At 48.0% G+C, this 22,486-nt stretch overlaps 1 protein-coding gene across 2 annotated transcripts in view; it reads left to right on the top strand.

The window, feature by feature from the left end:
- Nucleotides 1–22,486, top strand: part of cdk14 (cyclin-dependent kinase 14) — a 113,185-nt gene that overhangs the window by 73,059 nt on the left and 17,640 nt on the right. For both annotated transcript variants that reach the window (XM_038276384.1, XM_038276393.1), the window contains exons 12-13: nucleotides 7,388–7,527; nucleotides 13,168–13,318. In XM_038276384.1, the coding sequence (XP_038132312.1) occupies nucleotides 7,388–7,527; nucleotides 13,168–13,283 (256 nt within the window). In that variant the 3' untranslated portion in view covers nucleotides 13,284–13,318. The remainder of the gene's footprint in view (nucleotides 1–7,387; nucleotides 7,528–13,167; nucleotides 13,319–22,486) is intronic.

The following is a 22,486-nucleotide window of genomic DNA, read 5'->3' as shown; positions in this document are numbered from 1 at the left end:
GGAATGAAGGGAAGGAATGGAATAATGTGGAAAGGGATGATGGTTTTAAAAAGGAAAATAATGAAGGGCTTAATGTTTTGGTTTTGGTTTTTAAAGGGAATAATTTTGGAGGTTTTGGAGGGTTTTGAATGAAGGGTTGAAGGATTTAAAGGGGAATAGGGATGGTTGATTTAAGGATGGAGGGTTAATTTTTAAATAATGTTTATTCGGTGTTGTAAGGGATAATTATTTTTTAATTTTCCATAATTTTTCGGGTTTATAATTAAGGTTTATTTTTAATTTTTCTTTAATTGGATGGTTGATGGCTGGATGGAGGGAGAGGGAAAGGGATGGTGATGGAGGGGATGGAGGGGAGGGGATAGATGGTGGATGTTGGATGGATGGATGGGAGGGGATGAGGGATGGGGGATGGATGATGGTTTGGGAGGGAAATGATGGATGGATGGTTGATGGAGGGATGGATGGGTGGGGGATGGATGATGGAGGGAAATATGGATGGATGATGGATGGAGGGAAATGAGGGGATGGTTTGGTGATGGATGTTTGGATAGATGGAGGGAAATGGAGGGGTGGATGGATGGATGTTGGAAAAAAGGGGGGATGGATAGATGGATGATGGATGAGGGAAAGGTTGGATGATGGAAGGATGGTTTGGGTTGGTTTTGGATGATGGTGGAGGGATGGATGATAGATAGAGGGGGAGGGAAATGGATGATGGATGGATGGTTGGATGGATGGAGGGAAATGTGGAAGGAGGGAAATGGATGGATGATGGGGGGATGGATGGATGGATGATGGATAGAGGGAAATGGATGGATGAGGGGATGGGGGGATGGAGGGGATGGATGATGGATAGATGGAGGCTGGATGATGGATAGAGGGGGGGGAAATGGGGGAAATGGATGAGGTTTAGATGGGGGAAATGGATGATGGATAGAGGGAAATTGGATGGATGAGGGGATGGGATGGAGGGGATGATGGATGGATGGATGTTGGATGGATGGATGGATGGTGGATGGATGGGGGGATGGATGGATGGGGGAAAGGGATGGATGGATGGAGGGATGAGGGATGGATGAGGGGATAGGGGGATGGATGGAGGGATGGAGGGAAAGGTTTGGAGGATGGATGGAGGGATGATGGATGGGATGGATGATGGATGGAGGAATGGGGGATGGATGGATGGATGGGTTTGGGGGAGGGAAAAAATAGCTAATATGGTTTTAAAAAATTGGTGATGGATGTTGGTTTTGATGGATGGATGGATGGGGATGGATGGTTTGATGGTTGGAGGGAGGGAAAGGGAGGGGGATGATGGAATGATGGTTGGAGGGGAGGGAAATGATGGATGGGTGATGGATTGATGGAGGGGATGATGGTGGATGGAGGGGATGGAGGGATGGTGGATGGATGGTTTGAATGGATGGTTGGGGTGGATGGATGGGAAGGGTTGATGGAGGGGATAAAGAAGGGGATGGATGGGGAAATGGATGAGGGGAATGGAGGGAGGGGAGGGATGGATGGATGGTTTATGGATGATGGATGGTTGATGGAGGATGGATGGAATGGATGGTTTGGGAATGGTTTGGTGGTTTGAGGGGATTGATGATGGAGGGAATGGGGGAGGATGGATGGTTGGAAGGATGGTTTGAGGGCCCGATGGATGATGGTTTGGGATGGAGGGGTGGAGGGAAATGGTTTGGATGGGATGATGGATGGATGATGGATGGAGATGGATGGATGGAGGGAAAAGATGGATTGATGGATGGAAAGGATGGATGGAGGGTTGGGAGGGAAAAGGGGGGTAGGGATGATGGATGGATGGATGATAGAGGGAAATGGTTGGATAAATGGATGGATGAGGGAAATGGTTTGAGGGTTGTTGGAGGTTGAGGGAAATTGGGATGGATGGATGATGGATGGATGAGGGGAGGGGATGGATAAATGGATGGATGGATGGATGGATAGAGGGGTTGGATGAGGGGATGGAGGATAGATGGTGAGGGGATGGAGGGGATGGATGTGGATAGAGGGATGAGGGTTTGGAATGATGAGGGAAATGGATGGATGGATGGAGGGAAATGGAGGATGGTGGATGGATGATGGAGGGGATGGATGAGGGATGGATGATGGATGGATGGATGGATAGTTGGATGATGGATAGATGGAGGGGATGGATGATGGCAGGGGATGGAGGGGATGGGGGATGGATGTGGATGGATGGTGGATGATAAAATAGATGGAGGGGAGGGATGAGGGAATGGTGGAGGGAAAGGGATGGAGGGATGATGGATGGATGGATGGATGGAGGGAAATGAGGGATGGAGGGGAGGGGTGGTTTTGATGGATGGGATGGAGGGAAATGGATGGGGGATGAGGGGATGGAGGGAAATTTTTTGATGGATAGATGGACGGGGGGATGATGGATAGAGGGATGGATGGATGGATGGAGGGGTTGATGGTTTTAGATGGAGGTTGGATGGGGAAATAGTGGATGGATGGGGGATGGATGATGGATGGAGGGAAAGGGATGAGGGAAAAGGGAAAGGAAAGGGGAAATGGTTTGGATGGATGATGGAGGGAAAAGGAAAAGGGTTTTGGGATGAGGGGTTGGGGGGATGGTTGAGGATGGTTGATTTTTTGTTGGTGGGTGGGGGGGTGGGGGGGTTGGGATGGTGGATGATGGATAGATGGACGGATGGGGGGGGGGGGTTTTTTTTTTTTGGGGGAAAAAAATAGTTTTTTTTTTTTTTTTTTTTTTTTTTTTGGGGGATGGATGGATGATGGTTTAAGGATGGGGAGGGGGAAGGGGAAAATGAATTTGGAAAGGGGATGATTGGGATAGAGGGGGAGGGAAATTGGAAAATGAAGGGGGACGGAGGGGAATGGGGTTTTGGAATGGGATGGAGGGTTTAAAAAATGGAAAAGATGGGGATGGATGGGGATAAATGGTTTGATGGAGGGATGGAGGGAATGGGGACGGGAGGGGTTTGAGGGTTTTTTAAAAGGGGAAAAGGGGAAAAGGGTTTTGGAAAGGAAGGGAGGGGAATGGAAGGAGGGTTTGGAAATAGATGGATGGAGGGATGGATGATGGAGGGAAATGGAGGGATGGAGGGGATGAGGGATGTTGGAGGATGGATGAGGGAATGGATGAGGGTTTTTGGATGAAAAAATGGTTTGGATGGATGAATTTGGATGGATAAGGGTTTTGGGGGGGATGGAATGGAGGGAAAAATTGGAAAATGGATTGGGAGGGTTTTGGAATAGATGGATGGATGGAATGATGGAGGGATGGATAGATGGATGGAATGGATGATGGATAGATGATAGATGGGATAGATGGATGGATTTTTTTGATGGATAGATGGAGGATGGATGATGGATAGATGGATAGAGGGGGAGGGGTGATGATGGAAAAGGGAATGGAATAGATGGATGGGGGGTTTGGATTGGATGAGGGAAATGGGATGGATAGATGGATGATGGATGGGATTTTTTGGGTTAGATGTTAGGGATGGAGGGATGGATAGATGGATAAAATTGGATAGTTTTGGATAGATGGAGGGGGAAAATTGGAATGTTGGATAGAGGGAAATAGAGGGATGAGGGAAATGGATGGATGTTGGATAGATGGATGGAGGAGGGAATTGGATGATGGATAATGGAGGGGAAGGATAAATGGATAGAGGGTTTGAGGGAAAGGATGGATGATGGATAGATGGATAGATGGATAGATGGATAGATGGTTGGCAAATGGATGATGGATGGGTTTGGAAGATGGATAGATGGATGGATGGTGATGGAAATGGGAATGGATGGTGGATGATGGATGGGAGGATAGGATTGGTTTTGGATGGATGATGGATAGATGGTAATGGAAAGATGGAGGGAATGGATGATGGATAGATGGATGGAATGGATGAGGGAGGAAAATGGTGTTTGGATAGATGGACCCGGAAATTGGGATGAGGGGTTTGAGGGAAATGGATGGGGATGAGGGAAAGGGGATGGATGGATGGAGGGGAGGGGATGGTGATGGATGGATGGTTTGGAAAGGGGAAATGAGGGAAATGGAGGGAAATGGATGGAAGGGATGGTGGAGGGTTTGGTTTTTAAAAATGGAGATTGGGGGGGGCTGTTTGGGATAGAGGGGTGGTTTGGGGGGGATGGAGGGAAAGGGTTTTGGTATGGATGAGGGGTAGATGGGACGGAGGAGATGGTAAAATTGGATGGATGGATGGATGAGGGAAATAGATGGAAGGATGGAGGGGATGGAAGGGTTTGGTTTGGTTGGGGAATGGGTGGAAATTATAATGTTGGATGGCATGGAGGGATTGGAAGGGAAATGGAAAATGGATGGCCTAGGTTTGGGAGGGGAAGGGATGATGGGAGGGATGGGAGGGATGGAGGGGAAATAAAAATTGGAATGGATAGAGGGGAAAGGGGAAGGGGATGATGGAGGGAAATGGATTGGATGGGGATGGAGGGATGGAGGGGGAAGGGGAGGATGGATAGATGGATGGAAAAAAATGGAATGAGGGGGAGGGGTCGGATGATGGATGGTGGATGGATGATGGATGGATGGGATAAATGGAGGGGTGATGGATTGGATGAGGGGTGGAGGGAGATGGATGATGGGGAATGGTTTGGATAAAAATGAGGGATGGATGGATGGATGGATGGTTTGATGGATAAAATGGTGGATGGGATGAGGGGATGAGGGGTTTAGAGGGGGATGGAGGGGATGATGGGGATAGATGGAAAAAGATGGTTTAGAGGGGATGGGGGGAGGGAAATAGATGGATGGATTGGAGGGAAGGTTTTTAGATGGATAGATGGAGGGGTGGAGGGAGGAAAAGATGGATAGAGGGGATAGATGGAGGGGATGGGGAGGGTTTAGAGGGAAATAGATGGATGGATGGTTTGAGGTATAGAGGGGATGGAGGGGATGGTGGAAATAGATTGGATAGATGGATAGAGGGAAATAGATGGTTTGGAAAGGATGTTTGGGATGATGGATAGAAGGGGATTAGAGGGGAATGGGAAGGGGGATGATGGAAAAGATGGTTGGATGGGGGATGGATAGATGGATAGATGGATGGAGGGGATTTGGGAAAAGATGGATAGATGGATAGATGGATAGAGGGAAAATGGATGGGGGAAAATGGAGGATGATGGATAGAGGGAAAAAGGGGGAATGAGGGGATGGAGGGAAAATGATGGAAAAGGGAAATGAGGGGAAATGTTTGGGATGGAGGTTGAGGGAAAAAAATGGGAATGAGGGAGGGAAATGAGGGGAAAGGGAAATGGATTGGGAATGATGGTTGGTTTTGGGATGTTGGATGGAGGGGAATGGATGGATGGATGATGGATGATGGATGGAGGATATGAGGATGATGGATAAAAAATGGATGGATGGATGAGGGAAAATAGATGGATAAAATGGATAAAATGGATGGATGGATGTTTGGATAGTTTGGATGGAGGGGATGATGGATAGATGGATAGAGGGATGGATGGATGATGGAAGAGGGAAATAGTTGGTAGAGGGGGGAAGGGGGTTTGGAATGGTATGGGATAGATGGATAGATGGATAGAGGGAAATGGATGGATGGGATGGATGGATGATGGTTAGATGGAGGGAAAGGGAGATGGGAATAGATGGATAGAGGATGGAGGGAAAGATGGTTTGATGGTTTGATGGATAGAGGGGAGGGAAAAAATAAAATTGATGGAAAAGAGGGGTTTAGAGGGGAATTAGAGGGAAATTTGGGATGGGGAGGGATGGATACATGGAGGGGTTGGATGATGGATTAGAGGGAAATAGAGGGATAGTTGGAATAGATGGATGGAAATGGAGGGGTGGGAAGTTTTGGAAAATAGATGGATGGGAAGGGGGAAAATGGTTTGGATAAAGGGGATAAAATGGGATGAGGGGAATGATGGTTAGATGGTTAGTTTGGGAAAAGATGGATAAAAGGGAAAGGATGGTTTGATGGATGATGGATAGGGGGAATAGAGGGAAATGGATGGTTGATGGAAAAGATGGATGGATGGATGATGGTAGATGGAGGGAAAATGGAGGGGGATAGAGGTTTGATGGATGGGATGGATAGATGGAGGTTTGGGAGGGGCGGGGGGGATGGATGAGGGATAGATGGATGGAGGGAGGGATGGAGGGATGGAAAAGAGGGATGGGGGATAGTTGGATAGATGGTTTAGGGAAGGGGATGGGGAAAACCGGCTAGCTTTATCTGGTTTCTTTCTCCTCGGTTTTCCTCTTTTTTCCCAAAACCCGGATCCACGAGCCGTAATTTTTTTAAAAGTTTAATTTTTCCTTTTTTTAAAAAGGTTTGCATTTTTAAAAAGGGATGTAATTGTCCAAAAGAAAAGTTTTTTCCCAAAACTAAATTCCCTTTTGTTTTACAAAAAAAAAAAAATGTTTTTGGATCTGACGGATCCGGGAAAACTCTAAAAAAATGGGATCGTTGCTCATGGACCCGGGGAAAACCCCTGGACCCAAAAATTGAAAAATGGGGATCTTTGCTGAGGGAAATCCGGAAACCCTCTAAAAGGTGGGAACTTTGGACCCCGGTGTTGCTATAAAAGTTTTTCCCTTCCAATAAAATCTCTGTAAAAAAATGAATCCCCCAGCCAGGAAAAACCCCAAAAATTTGAACCATCACTTTGGTTCCCCCCTCCTCCGGAAAGTAAATGGCAGTGTTCTTCCAGCTGTGCTGTTTTTGGTCTCCCGGCCCCCCCTCCGCCGGAAGGGGAAACCCGGGTTGGGGGGGTGTGGAGTTTTTTTGGGTTTTTGGGGGGTTTTTAACCCCAAATTTTTTTAAAAAACCCTTGGCTTTGGCCCAAAAAGGGAAAACCTTTTTTTCCCCTCCGTCGGGAAATTTTTAATTTTCTTTTTCTAAAGATATTATTAAACCAGTCTGGGACGTTACATCAATTTCCCAGACCCAACCAAAGAAAAAAAACGTTCCAAATTTAAATTTTCCCTTAAGTAAGCTGTTTAATGGGGGCAGAAAAAAAGCAGTTTATTGATATTTAAAATAGCTTTCTTCAGCCCGCCCCAGTTTTTAAATTCTTTATTCGGGACGGGGTTTTATATTTTCTTGCTCTATTTTCCCCCTTTTTCCACAATACTGGCCGTTTTTTTTTTAAATTTTAACCCAAAAATAAAACCTTTTTTTTTTTAATTTTAAAACCTGTTTTAATTTCAGTTATCTTGTTTTCAAAAACGAGATGTTTTTAAAGATTTAAATTTCTCCCCTTATTTGAGAATCTGTTTTAACAACATGAATATTGATGAGTTATTTAGTAGAAAATAATGTATAGATTGTGTGTAGCTGATCTATCGATGTCTGTCCCGCCTCAGGTTGGGTTATGTGGACCATGCTGAGGAGTTGGCCTCCAGGTTCCTCCAGTGCTTCCCAAAGAACCGCCTCTCAGCGCGGGCAGCCCTGAACCACGAGTACTTCAGCAACCTTCCTCCGCGGCTCTGGGAGCTGCAGGACAGTACGTATCGGAGCAGCGAGCGGAACGCTGCACCAGCACGTTATCACGATTAATATTCAACATCATCTGCTTCTCAGTCACTTCCTGATCCCTCAGAGATCCCAGATAAATAGTAACGTTCTTTCTGTGATTTAGGATCAACAGCAATAAATCTGAAGGTTGATGGTTCTTAGATCAATGAACCAAGAACAGCCTGAGGGGGAGGAGTCTACCAACCGACAAAGATGGCCACCAGGTTCCTCTACCACTGATTTAAAATTGATTCTCAGAGAAAACTGAGAGGAATTATCCGATCAGAGCAACTTTCCGATCGGAGGCTCTTATCCAATTGGAGCAATTTTCTGATCAGAGGCTATTGTCCGATCGGAGGGATTATACAATCGGTGAAAGTATCCAATCAGAGCGATTGTCCGGATAAGAGGCTCTTATCCAATCAGAGGCCTTTTATCGATCAGAGGCTGTTATTCGATTGGAGCGAATTTCCAATCAGAGCGATTGTCTGATCAGAGGATCTTATCCGATCAGAGCGATTATCCGATTGGAGCTATTGTCCGATTGGAGCGATATTCGATCAGAGAGATTGTCCAAATAGACAGATTGTTCAATCGGAGCTATTTTCCGATCAGAGGCTATTGTCCGATCGGAGCTTTTATCCTATTGGAACGATTATCCAATCAGAGGCTCCTATCCGATTTTCTCCTTTCAGGTTATTTTGCTTCTAATGTCTTTGAATTTCCCACAACAGCCTTTCCGTCAGGTTGAGTCTTGACTTTGCTCTAAGCTCACAGAGCGGCTGGGAAGGAATGTGCTGCTGTGGAAGTTTGGTTTGGAGGCGGAGCTTGGACTCTGGATCAGTGAGCTGCACAGACTGGCACTCGCTCAATAGGTCTCCATCTGTTCCTCCCCTCTTTGTCCTCTCCTTTCTTCTGTCCTCTCTGCCTCCGTCTGTCTGTGAGTTAGACGGCCAGGAGCGACCTGGGCTTGTTTTTGATGCTTCAGAGGAAGTGGGTCTGGATGCCGTTGGGACGCTCAGCCCAGCAGGCCTCTGCAGGATTCTCACTTTGATTTTCTGTCTCCTTGACGGTTGTTTGCCCAGAGAAAAGTGCACCGAGGCTCCTTAAATAAACCAGGGCTGTGAAATTTCAGAAACACACAGCTTTTAGCTTTTACCACTGCTAGCTTTCAGCATGCCTGGGGTCTGGCAGCAGATTTCCCCGCTGAGCCTCAAGAGTCTGAAGCTGCAGCCAAAGCTTCACATTCAGGTTTTATTTCCTTCAGCGTCGAGTTGTTGCATCAAAGCGTATCAGAGACGACTAGCATCCACGCTCCCTTCAGCTGGGGTTCATTAGCGCTGTGAAAATGGACCTGAGCGTGCCTCCGCTGACGGGGTGGCCGTTTTAATTGGAGAATTCCATTTTAATCCCAGATTAGGATTTTTCTGCGTTATTAATCCTGTTATCAGCTCCCAGCAGGTTGTGGTGCTGAAAAAGAAGCAGCGGTCACTGACAGAAGGAGAGGAAAGACGTGGCTCATTTAGATTTCTGTCACGCTCGCTCCTGTTTTCCCCGCTCCGCCTTCATCTCCTCTGTTCTCCTCATGTGGAGGAGGCAGAGCAGGAGGAGCAGAGCGGGAGGAGCAGAGCAGGAGGAGCAGAGCGGCTCACACGAGGAGGATAAAACCAAAGCAACGTTTTCCTCTGTGGGAGAGAATGAAACCAATGAAAGGCAGAGAGATCAGGAAGTAGTTAGCTAGCCGTCAGCTGTGGCAGGAAAGGGATGGATGTGACAATAATCTGCTGGAATAAACAGCATCCCTTCAAATTAGATTGGCTTTAATCTTAGACAGATTTATTTAGTCATTTTATACACCAGTGTACACAACAAGACATTTCAATTTCATTTTTTAAAGCAGCCTTGAAAACAGTAATAAATACATAAAAAAGAAAATAATAGTAATATAAACAAATGACTGTATTTACATTTCTAAACTGGGACGGAGCTGAAACCTCGGACTGGTCCAGCTGCATGTCATGGATCACAGGTTTCATAGAAACTAGGGTTGTTATGGTCCTAAACTTTTCAGCTCCATACCGATACTAAGGAAAATACTCAATGCTCCGTACAACAAGGATAAAAACTCAAAATTTCAACTGAAATATTTTGATTAATAATTATAATACAATAAATAAATACAATAAACAATACGAACAATGTTTTGAGGTTGTATGCTGTGCACAATATTAAGCAAGCTTAATAAAAAACTTATAAAATTAAAATGAAGTGTTCCTTCCTTGGCTATGCTTTGCACACATAATGACGCTAGCCAAACCGGTTAAAAAACTAAAATCATTCTCAGCAGCTGTTACAGAAAATGTCTGAAACTGAAAAGTGCGTAGAACTATTCAATCACACAGTGTTCAGAAAGTGCATTTTCCTCTATTCTGCACATTAGATGAATGACTGTTTAGGTGCCACTGGTGGTAGCACTGTATCGATACTTTTAAAAATGACTATTGTATCCGGATACAACGTTTCAGTATCGATACTTTTTTGAGTATCGATACTTTTGACAACCCTAATAGAAACCGGACTGAAAAACTCCTGATTGGTGCAGAAATAACTCCAGAGGATCAGGAATCATTTCCAGGAAACATGGAACCATCACAGCATCTGGGAATATCGATTCCAAGGACCAGCCGGGAACTCCAGGAACTTTTTCCAACTGTTCCTTTGGATGAAGTTTCAGTGGGTCAGGCTGATGGTGTGAGCTGTGAGGAGCGTTATGATCGCCTCCTTCCCCTCTCTGCAGACACCATGCATGAAGATCTAAACTTCTACAACATGGCAACTAAAGTACTGAAATATTCAAAGGAAACAGAGAAAATGTTTTAATGACGTTACTAGCCAACATTACAGCTTATTTAAATAGAGAGAACCCAGAACTATGAGACAGAAATATTCAAAGACCTGCAGCGCTTTGCTAAAGTATTCACCCCCCTGGAACTTTGACCTTTAGTCACATTTCAGGCCTCAGATATGAGGATATAAAATGTTCATTTTATTTAGTCAGAGATCAACCAGTGGGACACAATTATCAAGTGGAACAAAACTTTCTTTTTACAAATAAAAAGCTAAGGAATGGGAATTATAAGAGCAGCAAACTGTCTCCAGAAGTTCAGTGAGGATCTGAGATTGATCCAATGAATGAATTAATGAAGATGATCAGCAGATCCACCGGAAACCAGCTGACTGAGAGCTGAGCAGCAAAGGTTCATCCCTTCATCCGCTCCCCATCTCAGACACCAACATCCAGATGTGAACGGATGAATCCAGAGCCAAACATCCAGATGTGAACGGATGAATCCAGAGCCAAACATCCAGATGTGAACGGATGAATTCAGAGCCAAACCTCCAGATGTGAACGGATTAATCCAGAGCCAAACCTCCAGATGTGAACGGATGAATCCAGAGCCAAACCTCCAGATGTGAACGGATGAATCCAGAGCCAAACCTCCAGATGTGAACGGGTGAATCCAGAGCCAAACCTCCAGATGTGAACGGATGAATCCAGAGCCAAACCTCCAGATGTGAACGGGTGAATCCAGAGCCAAACCTCCAGATGTGAACGGATGAATCCAGAGCCAAACCTCCAGATGTGAACGGGTGAATCCAGAGCCAAACCTCCAGATGTGAACGGGTGAATCCAGAGCCAAACCTCCAGATGTGAACGGGTGAATCCAGAGCCAAACCTCCAGATGTGAACGGATGAATCCAGAGCCAAACGCCCAGATGTGAACGGATGAATTCAGAGCCAAACCTCCAGATGTGAACGGATGAATCCAGAGCCAAACGCCCAGATGTGAACGGATGAATCCAGAGCCAAATCTCCAGATGTGAACGGATTAATCCAGAGCCAAACCTCCAGATGTGAACGGATGAATCCAGAGCCAAACCTCCAGATGTGAACGGATGAATCCAGAGCCAAACCTCCAGATGTGAACGGCTGAATCCAGAGCCAAACCTCCAGATGTGAACGGGTGAATCCAGAGCCAAACCTCCAGATGTGAACGGATGAATCCAGAGCCAAACGCCCAGATGTGAACGGATGAATTCAGAGCCAAACGCCCAGATGTGAACGGATGAATCCAGAGCCAAATCTCCAGATGTGAACGGATGAATCCAGAGCCAAATCTCCAGATGTGAACGGATGAATCCAGAGCCAAACCTCCAGATGTGAACGGATGAATCCAGAGCCAAACATCCAGATGTGAACGGATGAATTCAGAGCCAAACCTCCAGATGTGAACGGATGAATCCAGAGCCAAACATCCAGATGTGAACGGATGAATTCAGAGCCAAACCTCCAGATGTGAACGGATGAATCCAGAGCCAAACATCCAGATGTGAACGGATGAATCCAGAGCCAAACCTCCAGATGTGAACGGATGAATCAAGAGCCAAACCTCCAGATGTGAACGGGTGAATCCAGAGCCAAACCTCCAGATGTGAACGGGTGAATCCAGAGCCAAACCTCCAGATGTGAACGGGTGAATCCAGAGCCAAACATCCAGATGTGAACGGATGAATCCAGAGCCAAATCTCCAGATGTGAACGGATGAATCCAGAGCCAAACCTCCAGATGTGAACGGATGAATCCAGAGCCAAACATCCAGATGTGAACGGATGAATTCAGAGCCAAACCTCCAGATGTGAACGGATGAATCCAGAGCCAAACATCCAGATGTGAACGGATGAATTCAGAACCAAACCTCCAGATGTGAACGGATGAATCCAGAGCCAAACCTCCAGATGTGAACGGGTGAATCCAGAGCCAAACCTCCAGATGTGAACGGGTGAATTCAGAGCCAAACCTCCAGATGTGAACGGATGAATCCAGAGCCAAACCTCCAGATGTGAACGGGTGAATCCAGAGCCAAACCTTCAGATGTGAACGGGTGAATCCAGAGCCAAACCTCCAGATGTGAACGGATGAATCCAGAGCCAAACGCCCAGATGTGAACGGATGAATTCAGAGCCAAACCTACAGATGTGAACGGATGAATCCAGAGCCAAACCTCCAGATGTGAACGGATGAATCCAGAGCCAAATCTCCAGATGTGAACGGATGAATCCAGAGCCAAACCTCCAGATGTGAACGGATGAATCCAGAGCCAAACCTCCAGATGTGAACGGAGGAATCCTGAGCCAAATGTCCAGATGTGAACGGATGAATCCAGAGCCAAACCTCCAGATGTGAACGGATGAATTCAGAGCCAAACCTACAGATGTGAACGGATGAATCCAGAGCCAAACCTCCAGATGTGAACGGATGAATCCAGAGCCAAACCTCCAGATGTGAACGGAGGAATCCTGAGCCAAATGTCCAGATGTGAACGGATGAATACAGAGCCAAACATCCAGATGTGAACGGATGAATCCAGAGCCAAACGTCCAGATGTGAACGGATGAATTTAGAGCCAAACGTCCAGATGTGATTCCTGCATCAGAACGGTCTGACCGCCGTTCTATAAGAACCTGTTGTGAAAGGATGGTTGCATGTTATTCCAAATGGTTTCATATCAGAAGCTGTCTGGCTGTCAGTGAGCTCCTGTCTGAGCTTCATGCATTTCTCCCCCTGCAGTGTCTTCTATCTTCACCGTTCTAAACATCAAGCTGCAGACAGAGAGCGGGGACAGCATCCAGGTGTGTGCGCGGAAGAACAGCCACGGAAAGGCATCGTCTGGCAGCAAGCACTGACCTGAGGCAGCATCCTGCACATGGCGGCCTGACAGGTATGAGGCCATTAGCATGCAGGAAGCAGAGCTAAGCTGCAGCGCCCAGATGGATCAGCAGCTGCAGATTGAAGTAGAGCTCATCCAGCGTTCACATCCTGTAGGATTTGATGCTGTGATTCATGTTTGCTCTTCACTCTTTGTTGTCAAACTAAAAACAAAGCATTTCAGAACAGCAACATTAAACAGCATCAGTTTTAAAGGTCCAACTTTATTCTTCACTGGAAAATAAAACAATAACTAGAGGCTCCTAGAGCAGATTTAGTGCAGGAAAATTCCTCTGCAATTAGGCAAGAAGCCTGAAGCCCAGATCTGCTCATTCTGCCTCCTGCTGGGGATACAGGCATGCTTGGTGTGAGCGACCCCTCACCTGTAGCCCAGCAGGAGCTTCATTAGCAGTCAGGGTTCAGGCTCTCCTGTCTGGCTGCAGAGTCTGGGAGAGAAACTGGACTCCTTTAGACTCCAGGATGTTTCCAGCATCTGTCTGTAACTTCATGAAGACCTTTAGTTAGTTAGTTAGTCAGGAGCGGCCTGAGTGTTTGAGCTGGGAGGACCGTTGTGGTCATCTGAGTGATCCCCATCAATCTCCCTCATTGAACTCAGGATGCATAGTTAACACTGAGATCTGACGTTAGATCTAAACCCTTCATTAGCCCATTTAATGCTCCACATGCAGCCTGAGAGCGCCCTCTATTGGTCACTTGGTTGATATTTTACCAGACAAAATGGTCGGTCTTTGGAATCATCCAAAGCTTCAACGGCGCAGACCGAGCGTCCGCAGAGCACAGACTGACATCAGTTACTGGACTGTGAGCGGGTCTGAAGCTAACTTCACTGCTAGCATTCTGCTAATGGACTGGGTTACATAACCTTTTTAAACGCCCATCAGTGATGTAGCTGCCATTGATGACATCACTGATGGGCTACATCACAGAGTCCAAGAGGCTGTGGAGACCCCCCCCCCCCCATGTTTGACCCCGTCCAGCGCCTCAATTTTCTTACACAAAGGACACATTGGAGTTTTAGGGGAGGGGGGGGTCCCATTACCTTTGTGCTGGGTGTCAGAGTGGTTCTTGTAGGGGGTGGACATCCCCCTTTAAGCTGTGGTCTCTCATGGAAATGAGGCTCCAGTGTCGGTTCCTCTGGTTTCTCCTTTAGCTGCTAAACTTTTCCACCATAGCTGGTCTCTGAGCAGGAAGATGTGTCACTCCATTCAAACAGTCAGCCTGACCTTCAGAGGAAGGATCATCTCCTTCATCCAGTCAGGGGTCTGTTAGAAGATGGAGCTAGTGGGGCCTCCACCCGGGGCGTGGGCTCCATGCCGCCTGCACTGATGGAGAGAGAGCAGTAATAGGTGGGGGGGGGGCTCCTTTCTTTTCATTCACAGCGTGAATAAAGAGCTGCTATTTGCATGTAATAAAGTGCAGAGGCCAGGCATGCTGGGAATAATGGCCGCTCCAATAGTGGATCAGGAAGAGCACTGGGCTGGAGGGAAGATTAGCTCTGTAATCACCGACAGGTGCAGGGCCAGCTTTCTGCTGAAGAGCCTCCAGAACATCTAGATCCTCCAGAAAGCAGGCTGTGTGACTCCCCACCCCCCTCCCCCATGTCCCCTCAGCTGGTGCTTACATGATGGCCGCCCTCCTGCTCTGGGTTCCAGTGACGTCCTGGCAGATCAGTCAGCTCACAGCTTCATGTCAATGCCCCCCTGGTTCTGATGGTCCTGGTTCTGATGCTGAGTAGGTCTTTTTGGACCAGTTGAAGATCTGCAGTGTCTGGCTCTGAACTTTGAGCACTGACTCTGTTTCTGATACATTTCAGACAAGTTTCTGCTTTAATTCTGTGAACCAGAACCTGGAGCAGAACCCTGACAGGTGAGCCATAGATGGTTCCTAGAACCTGAAAGTGTATTTTAAAACGTAAGACATGAAACTCCTTATAAACACTCAGCAGGGTTCTGGAAAAACAGTGAGGACGGAAATACAATTTTCTGTTGTTCTGTATACCTGGAAGGTTCTGAAACCCTCCACAGACTTTACAGGACTGGTTCAGATGAGGGTGAATGTTAAGGTTTCTATTGGTGATTGTAACTGGTTCTGGCTGGTTCTGACTGGTTCTACCTGATTGTGGCTGGTTCTGACTTGTTCTGGCTAGTTCTGACTTGTTCTAGCTGGTTGTGGCTGGTTCTGACTTTTTCTGGCTGGTTCTGACTGGTTCAAACTGGTCCTGAATGGTTCTGACTTATTCTAGTTGGTTGTGGCTGGTTCTGACTGGTTCTGATTGGTTCTAGCTGGTTCTGACTTGTTATGGCTAGTTCTGACTTTTTCTGGCTGGTTCTGACTTGTTCTGGCTGGTTCTAACTAGTTCTAGCTGGTTTTGACTGCTTCTGACTTGTTCTGGCTAGTTCTGACCGGCTTTAACTGGTCCTGACTGGTTCTGACTTGTTCTGGCTGGTTTTGACTGGTTTTAGCTTGTACTGCCTGGTTCTGACTAGTTCTAAGTGGTCCTGACTTGTTCTCGCTAGTTCTTACTAGTTCTAGCTGGTTCTAACTTGTTCTGACTTATTCTGGCTGGTTGCAGCTGGTTCTAACTTGTTCTGGCTGGTTCTGATTGGTTTTAGCTGGTTCTGACTGGTCACAGGGACCTTCGTTCCTCCGTCCTCTGGTCACAGCGACCTTCGTTTCTCCGTCCTCTGGTCACAGCGACCTTCGTTCCTCCGTCCTCTGGTCACAGCGACCTTCGTTCCTCGTCCTCTGGACACAGTGACCTTCGTTCTTCTGTCCTCTGGACACAGTGACCTTCGTTCCTCCGTCCTCTGGTCTTAGCATAGTGACCTTCCTTCCTCCGTCCTCTAGTCACAGCGACCTTCCTTCCTCCGTCCTCTGGTCACAGTGACCTGTGTTCCTCCGTGCTCTGGACACAGTGACCTTATTTCCTCGTCCTCTGGTCACAGTGACCTTCGTTCCTATGTCCTCTGGTCATAGCATCGTGACCTTCGTTCCTCTGGACACAGCGACCTTCGTTTCTGTCCTCTGGTCACAGCGACCTTCGTTCCTCCGTCCTCTGGTCACAGCGACCTTCGTTTCTCCGTGCTCTGGACACAGTGACCTTATTTCCTCGTCCTCTGGTCACAGTGACTTTCGTTCCTATGTCCTCTGGTCACAGCAACCTTCGTTCTTCTGTCCTCTTGACACAGCGACCTTCGTTCCTCCGTCCTCTGGTCATAGCATCGTGACCTTCGTTCCTCTAGACACAGCGACCTTCGTTTCTGTCCTCTGGTCACAGTGACCTTCGTTCCTCCGTCCTCTGGTCACAGCGACCTTCGTTCCTCCGTCCTCTGGTCACAGCGACCTTCGTTCCTCCGTCCTCTGGTCACAGCGACCTTCGTTTCTCCGTGCTCTGGACACAGTGACCTTATTTCCTCGTCCTCTGGTCACAGTGACTTTCGTTCCTATGTCCTCTGGTCACAGCAACCTTCGTTCTTCTGTCCTCTTGACACAGCGACCTTCGTTCCTCCGTCCTCTGGTCATAGCATCGTGACCTTCGTTCCTCTAGACACAGCGACCTTCGTTTCTGTCCTCTGGTCACAGTGACCTTCGTTCCTCCGTCCTCTGGTTACAGCGACCTTCGTTCCTCCGTCCTCTAGTCACAGCGACCTTCATTCCTCCGTCCTCTGGTCATAGCATCGTGACCTTCGTTCCTCTGGACACAGCGACCTTCGTTTCTGTCCTCTGGTCACAGTGACCTTCGTTCCTCCGTCCTCTGGTCACAGCGACCTTCGTTCCTCCGTCCTCTGGTCACAGCGACCTTCGTTTCTCCGTCCTCTGGTCACAGTGACCTGTGTTCCTCCGTGCTCTGGACACAGTGACCTTATTTCCTCGTCCTCTGGTCACAGTGACCTTCGTTCCTATGTCCTCTGGTCACAGCAACCTTCGTTCTTCTGTCCTCTGGACACAGCGACCTTCGTTCCTCCGTCCTCTGGTCATAGCATCGTGACCTTCGTTCCTCTGGACACAGCGACCTTCGTTCCTCCGTCCTCTGGTCACAGCAACCTTCGTTCTTCTGTCCTCTGGACACAGCGACCTTCGTTCTTCTGTCCTCTGGACACAGCGACCTTCGTTCCTCCGTCCTCTGGTCATAGCATCGTGACCTTCTGTCCTCTGGACACAGCGACCTTCGTTCCTCCGTCCTCTGGTCATAGCATCGTGACCTTCGTTCCTCTGGTCACAGCGACCTTCGTTCCTCCGTCCTCTTGACACAGCGACCTTCGTTTCTCCGTCCTCTGGTCACAGCGACCTTCGTTCCTCCGTCCTCTGGACACAGCGACCTTCGTTCCTCCGTCCTCTGGACACAGCGACCTTCGTTTCTCCGTCCTCTGGTCACAGCGACCTTCGTTCCTCCGTCCTCTGGTCACAGCGACCTTCGTTCCTCCGTCCTCTGGACACAGCGACCTTCGTTTCTCCGTCCTCTGGTCACAGCGACCTTCGTTTCTCCGTCCTCTGGTCACAGCGACCTTCGTTCCTCCGTCCTCTGGACACAGCGACCTTCGTTCTTCTGTCCTCTGGACACAGCGACCTTCGTTCTTCTGTCCTCTGGACACAGCGACCTTCGTTCCTCCGTCCTCTGGTCATAGCATCGTGACCTTCTGTCCTCTGGACACAGCGACCTTCGTTCCTCCGTCCTCTGGTCATAGCATCGTGACCTTCGTTCCTCTGGTCACAGCGACCTTCGTTCCTCCGTCCTCTGGACACAGCGACCTTCGTTTCTCCGTCCTCTGGTCACAGCGACCTTCGTTCCTCCGTCCTCTGGACACAGCGACCTTCGTTCCTCCGTCCTCTGGACACAGCGACCTTCGTTTCTCCGTCCTCTGGTCACAGCGACCTTCGTTTCTCCGTCCTCTGGTCACAGCGACCTTCGTTCCTCCGTCCTCTGGACACAGCGACCTTCGTTCCTCCGTCCTCTGGACACAGCGACCTTCGTTTCTCCGTCCTCTGGTCACAGCGACCTTCGTTCCTCCGTCCTCTGGTCACAGCGACCTTCGTTCCTCCGTCCTCTGGACACAGCGACCTTCGTTCCTCCGTCCTCTGGTCACAGCGACCTTCGTTCCTCCGTCCTCTGGACACAGCGACCTTCGTTTCTCCGTCCTCTGGTCACAGCGACCTTCGTTCCTCCGTCCTCTGGTGGAGCTACATCCTTGGTTACCTGGATAAACATCTCCTTGCCATGTTTGCCTCTCCACGATGTAGGGGCTGCAGTGAAAGCGAAGCTCCCTCATGACTCTGTCAGGATTCGCAGCTCTGACTCGCTGTTGCATCATCACAGAAAAATGGAGCCAATTTCAGACTCTGGTTTCAGATTCTGTTCCCTGCATATCAGAGCTTTTCCAGACGTCTGTTTTTCCTCTCCAGCAGGTCAGGTGGATCCAGCTGTGGTGCTGCTGCACCTCTGTGATGGTCCCAGCCGTTGGCTTCTCACTCATTAGATCTATTGCTGCCTTAAACATGGAGAGTAACTGGATCTGACAGCCTCTCTGACAGTGAGTGATGAAGATGAGGAGGGAGGAAGCTGATGCAACATGTTTTACATTCAGCTCCACAATGACTGCTGGAGTGATGCTGTTAGCGCCATATGGGCCGAGCCTCCAGAACCAGCCTGTGGTTCACTGCGACTAGAGGTTCTGCTTCAGCAGCAGATCCTGGACACACAGAACCGCACCAGTCTCTACCAGTTCACCCAGTTTCTCAGAACCGTCCTGCTGATTCTGACCACCAAGCAGAGGAGGACTGAACAAAAGGAAGTCCTCCATCCTCTCCTTTCCTTCTAAGGAGCTCTGCTCACATCCTTCCCTTCCTCCTTCCTCCCTCCAGAGGAAAGCTGGAGCCGGACAGCAGAGCTCAGAGACACTGACAGACTGTCCTTCTGAGATGCCTCTCTGTTGCATATTAGCTGGCGGTTTGGTTGGTAAGCTAGCTGCTCTTCTGGTCTGGTTCCTCTGGAGGCCAGAGGATCAGGTTTGCTGTCTCTGTTTGGGATTCAGTTATCTTGGCTATCAGTTTGGGTCGTGGAGAGAAAGTAGCTCCAAATGCAGAACCGGTTCTGGTTGGTTCTCTGATTTTTCAACCTGCTAAAGGGTTGAAATGTTTAAAGGAATCCATATTTTCCTTTGGGCTCAGTTTCCATGTGGATCAGACACACAGTGTCCTAGTTAAAGCTCAGCGCTCCATGGATTTCCTCCTCTGCATCAGAGGTCAGGCTGCAGGAGCTCCTGGAGGCCTAAAGGAGATGCTGTTTGTTTTAGCTAGAAGCAGCAGCTTTGAAGTCATCGTGGAAGAACTTCCTCCTGGAAACCCGGTTAGAGGGTTAGGCGTCAGAGATTAAGGAATGAGGAGTTTCAGCATAAAGCACCATGCTGTGTATTCGGGATTAAACATCATGATTCCAGTTAATGTGATAAAATTTTAGGGAGGATAAACTTAGTCTTTGCTACAAGATTTAAATCGCTAAAAGGATTATTGTTCATCTGGGATTAGCTTCCACCTTCGAGGGAACCTATTTAATCTTAAGGTCAGCGTGCAAAAGGAGGAATAAAGACACTATAAATAATCCTGATTGATCAGCTGTTGGCGTCTGCGTTCATCAGAGCGTCCAGCTGCGTCTGGGTTTCTGTTGGCTCTCTCATATCGGACCTTTCTTTTGGATCCAGAGGTGGATGATCCAGGTCCATGAAGTCCTGCCTAGGTTCCCTGCATCCTGATGCAGATGGTCAGATCTTCTGGGCCTGGATTGTCCACCTCTGAACAAGCAGCACCTGATGGTGTATAGAAAGATCTCTGATCCTACTGGAGGACCGGACCGGCAGCTATACGGTAGAAACGATGGCGGCCATCAGACATGCAGGGATTAGGATCAGATCACTGCAGCTTTGTTCAGCGGAGGCCAGAGGTTTCCGCGCTCCTCCTGATCCCCTCAGGGCTAAATAGCAGCCGCCGCCTCCCCTCAGCCCTCTCTGAGTCTTCCCATGCCCTGGCAGCTCTGTCCTCTAATGGGTTCACTCTCCCATGCAATTCCTCAAAGCTCCCAGTATCTCTTCTCTGGGCACCCCCACCCCTCCTCCACCCGCCTTGTCTCTCTTCCTTCATGGTTGTGTCCATGAGTATAGGAGGAGGTGGGGGTGTCTGAGCCTTGTAGGAGAAGCTAAAGCGGAGTCTCCAGGCTCTACCTGCCTCTGGCTTCAGAGCATCAGCTCCTTTCCTTCACGTCGGACACGTTTAAAGAACCGCATCACAGAAAGCAGAAGGCCCAGCGCCTTATTTCCCTGTTGGCTGGAAACTGAAACATTTTGCTCTGCAGAACAGAGGCTCTCCTGCAGCATTCTTCTGCTTAATGTATGCATGTTAGCATGGCGGAGCGCGGAGCCAGGAAGCTGTTGCATTATTCATCATGTTGGATAAGGTTTAATTAAAAGTGCTGCTCAGTATTGTGGGGGGGATGAATGTGTGTTTTGCCTCGCCTGTCGCTGCCTCATTCACGTCCCTGATGCCCGACTTATCAAAGCCCAGTCCTCTGCCCCCCCTCTTTCACCAGCATTAGTTAGCATAATGAAATATCCCAAGAACTGCTTTCACGACGAGTCGGAGCTTCAGGAGGGAACCCTGGGCTGCCTCCTGAAGCTAAAACCAGAGCAGCAGCTTTAGCTGCTGTCCTAAAAGCCTGGCAGTGATGTCATCCCAGTTACTCCTGATTGCAGACATTCCTCACTGCTTTGCTCTGCAGCAGGAGGACAGCCACTGAGAAACCAGCTGTTCACTTCTGTCAGCCTTTACACAGACGCCTGGTTATTTATCAAGCACCGACACACAACAAGCCCCGCCCACTTAAAGGTCATTGCAGGTGATCATCACACCATACAGGTGCTGGTCATAAAATTAGAATATCATGAAAAAGTAGATTGATTTCAGTAATTCCATTTAAAAAGTGAAACTTGTATATTATATTCATACATTACATACAAACTCATATATTTCAGATGTTTATTTTGTTTAATTTTGATGATTACAAATGACAACAAATGAAAATCTCAAATTCATCATATCAGAAAATTAGAATATTGTGAAAAGGTTCAAAATTGATGGCCCCTGGTGCCACACTCTAATCAGCTAATTAACTCAAACCACCTGCAAAAGCCTTTAAATGGTCTTTCAGTCTAGTTCTATAGGCTACACAATCATGGGGAAGACTGCTGACTTGACAGTTGTCCAAAAGACGACCATCGACACCTTGCACAAGGAGGGCAAGACACAAAAGGTCATCGCTAAAGAGGCCTGGCTGTTCACAGAGCTCAGTGTCCAAGCACATTAATAGAGAGGCGAAGGGAAGGAAAAGATGTGGTCGAAAAAAGTGTACAAGCAAGAGAGATAACCGCACCCTGGAGAGGATTGTGAAACAAAACCCCTTCAAAAATGTGGGGGAGATTCACAAAGAGTGGACTGCAGCTGGAGTGAGTGCTTCAAGAACCACCACACACAGACGTATGAAAGACATGGGTTTCTGCTGTCGCATTCCTTGTGTCAAGCCACTCTTGAACCACAGACAGCGTCAGAAGCGTCTTGCCTGGGCTAAAGAGAAACAGGACTGGACTGCTGGTGAGTGGTCCAAAGTCATGTTCTCTGATGAAAGTAAATTTTGCATTTCCTTTGGAAATCAAGGTCCCAGAGTCTGGAGGAAAAGAAGAGAGGCACTTCATCCACGTTGCTTGAAGTCCAGTGTAAAGTTTCCACAGTCAGTGATGGTTTGGGGTGCCATGTCATCTGCTGGTGTTGGTCCATTGTGTTTTCTGAGGTCCAGGGTCAACGCAGCCACATACCAGGAAGTTTTAGAGCACTTCATGCTTCCTGCAGCTGACCAACTTTTTGGAGATGCAGATTTCATTTTCCAACAGGACTTGGCACCTGCACACAGTGCCAAAGCTACCAGTACCTGGTTGAAGGACCATGGTATCCCTGTTCTTAATTGGCCAGCAAACTCTCCTGACCTTAACCCCATAGAAAATCTATGGGGTATTGTGAAGAAGAAGATGCAATAAACCAGACCCAACAATTCAGAAGAGCTAAAAGCCACTATTAGAGCAACCTGGGCTATCATAACACCTGAGCAGTGCCACAGACTGAT

This window comes from Cyprinodon tularosa, unplaced genomic scaffold (genome assembly GCF_016077235.1).
Source record: "Cyprinodon tularosa strain WSP-4 unplaced genomic scaffold, ASM1607723v1 ctg1004, whole genome shotgun sequence".
In the NCBI taxonomy this organism is placed as follows: Eukaryota; Metazoa; Chordata; class Actinopteri; order Cyprinodontiformes; family Cyprinodontidae; genus Cyprinodon; species Cyprinodon tularosa.
Note: the sequence above shows the minus strand (reverse complement) of the source record. Positions and strands in the feature narration are given on the sequence as shown.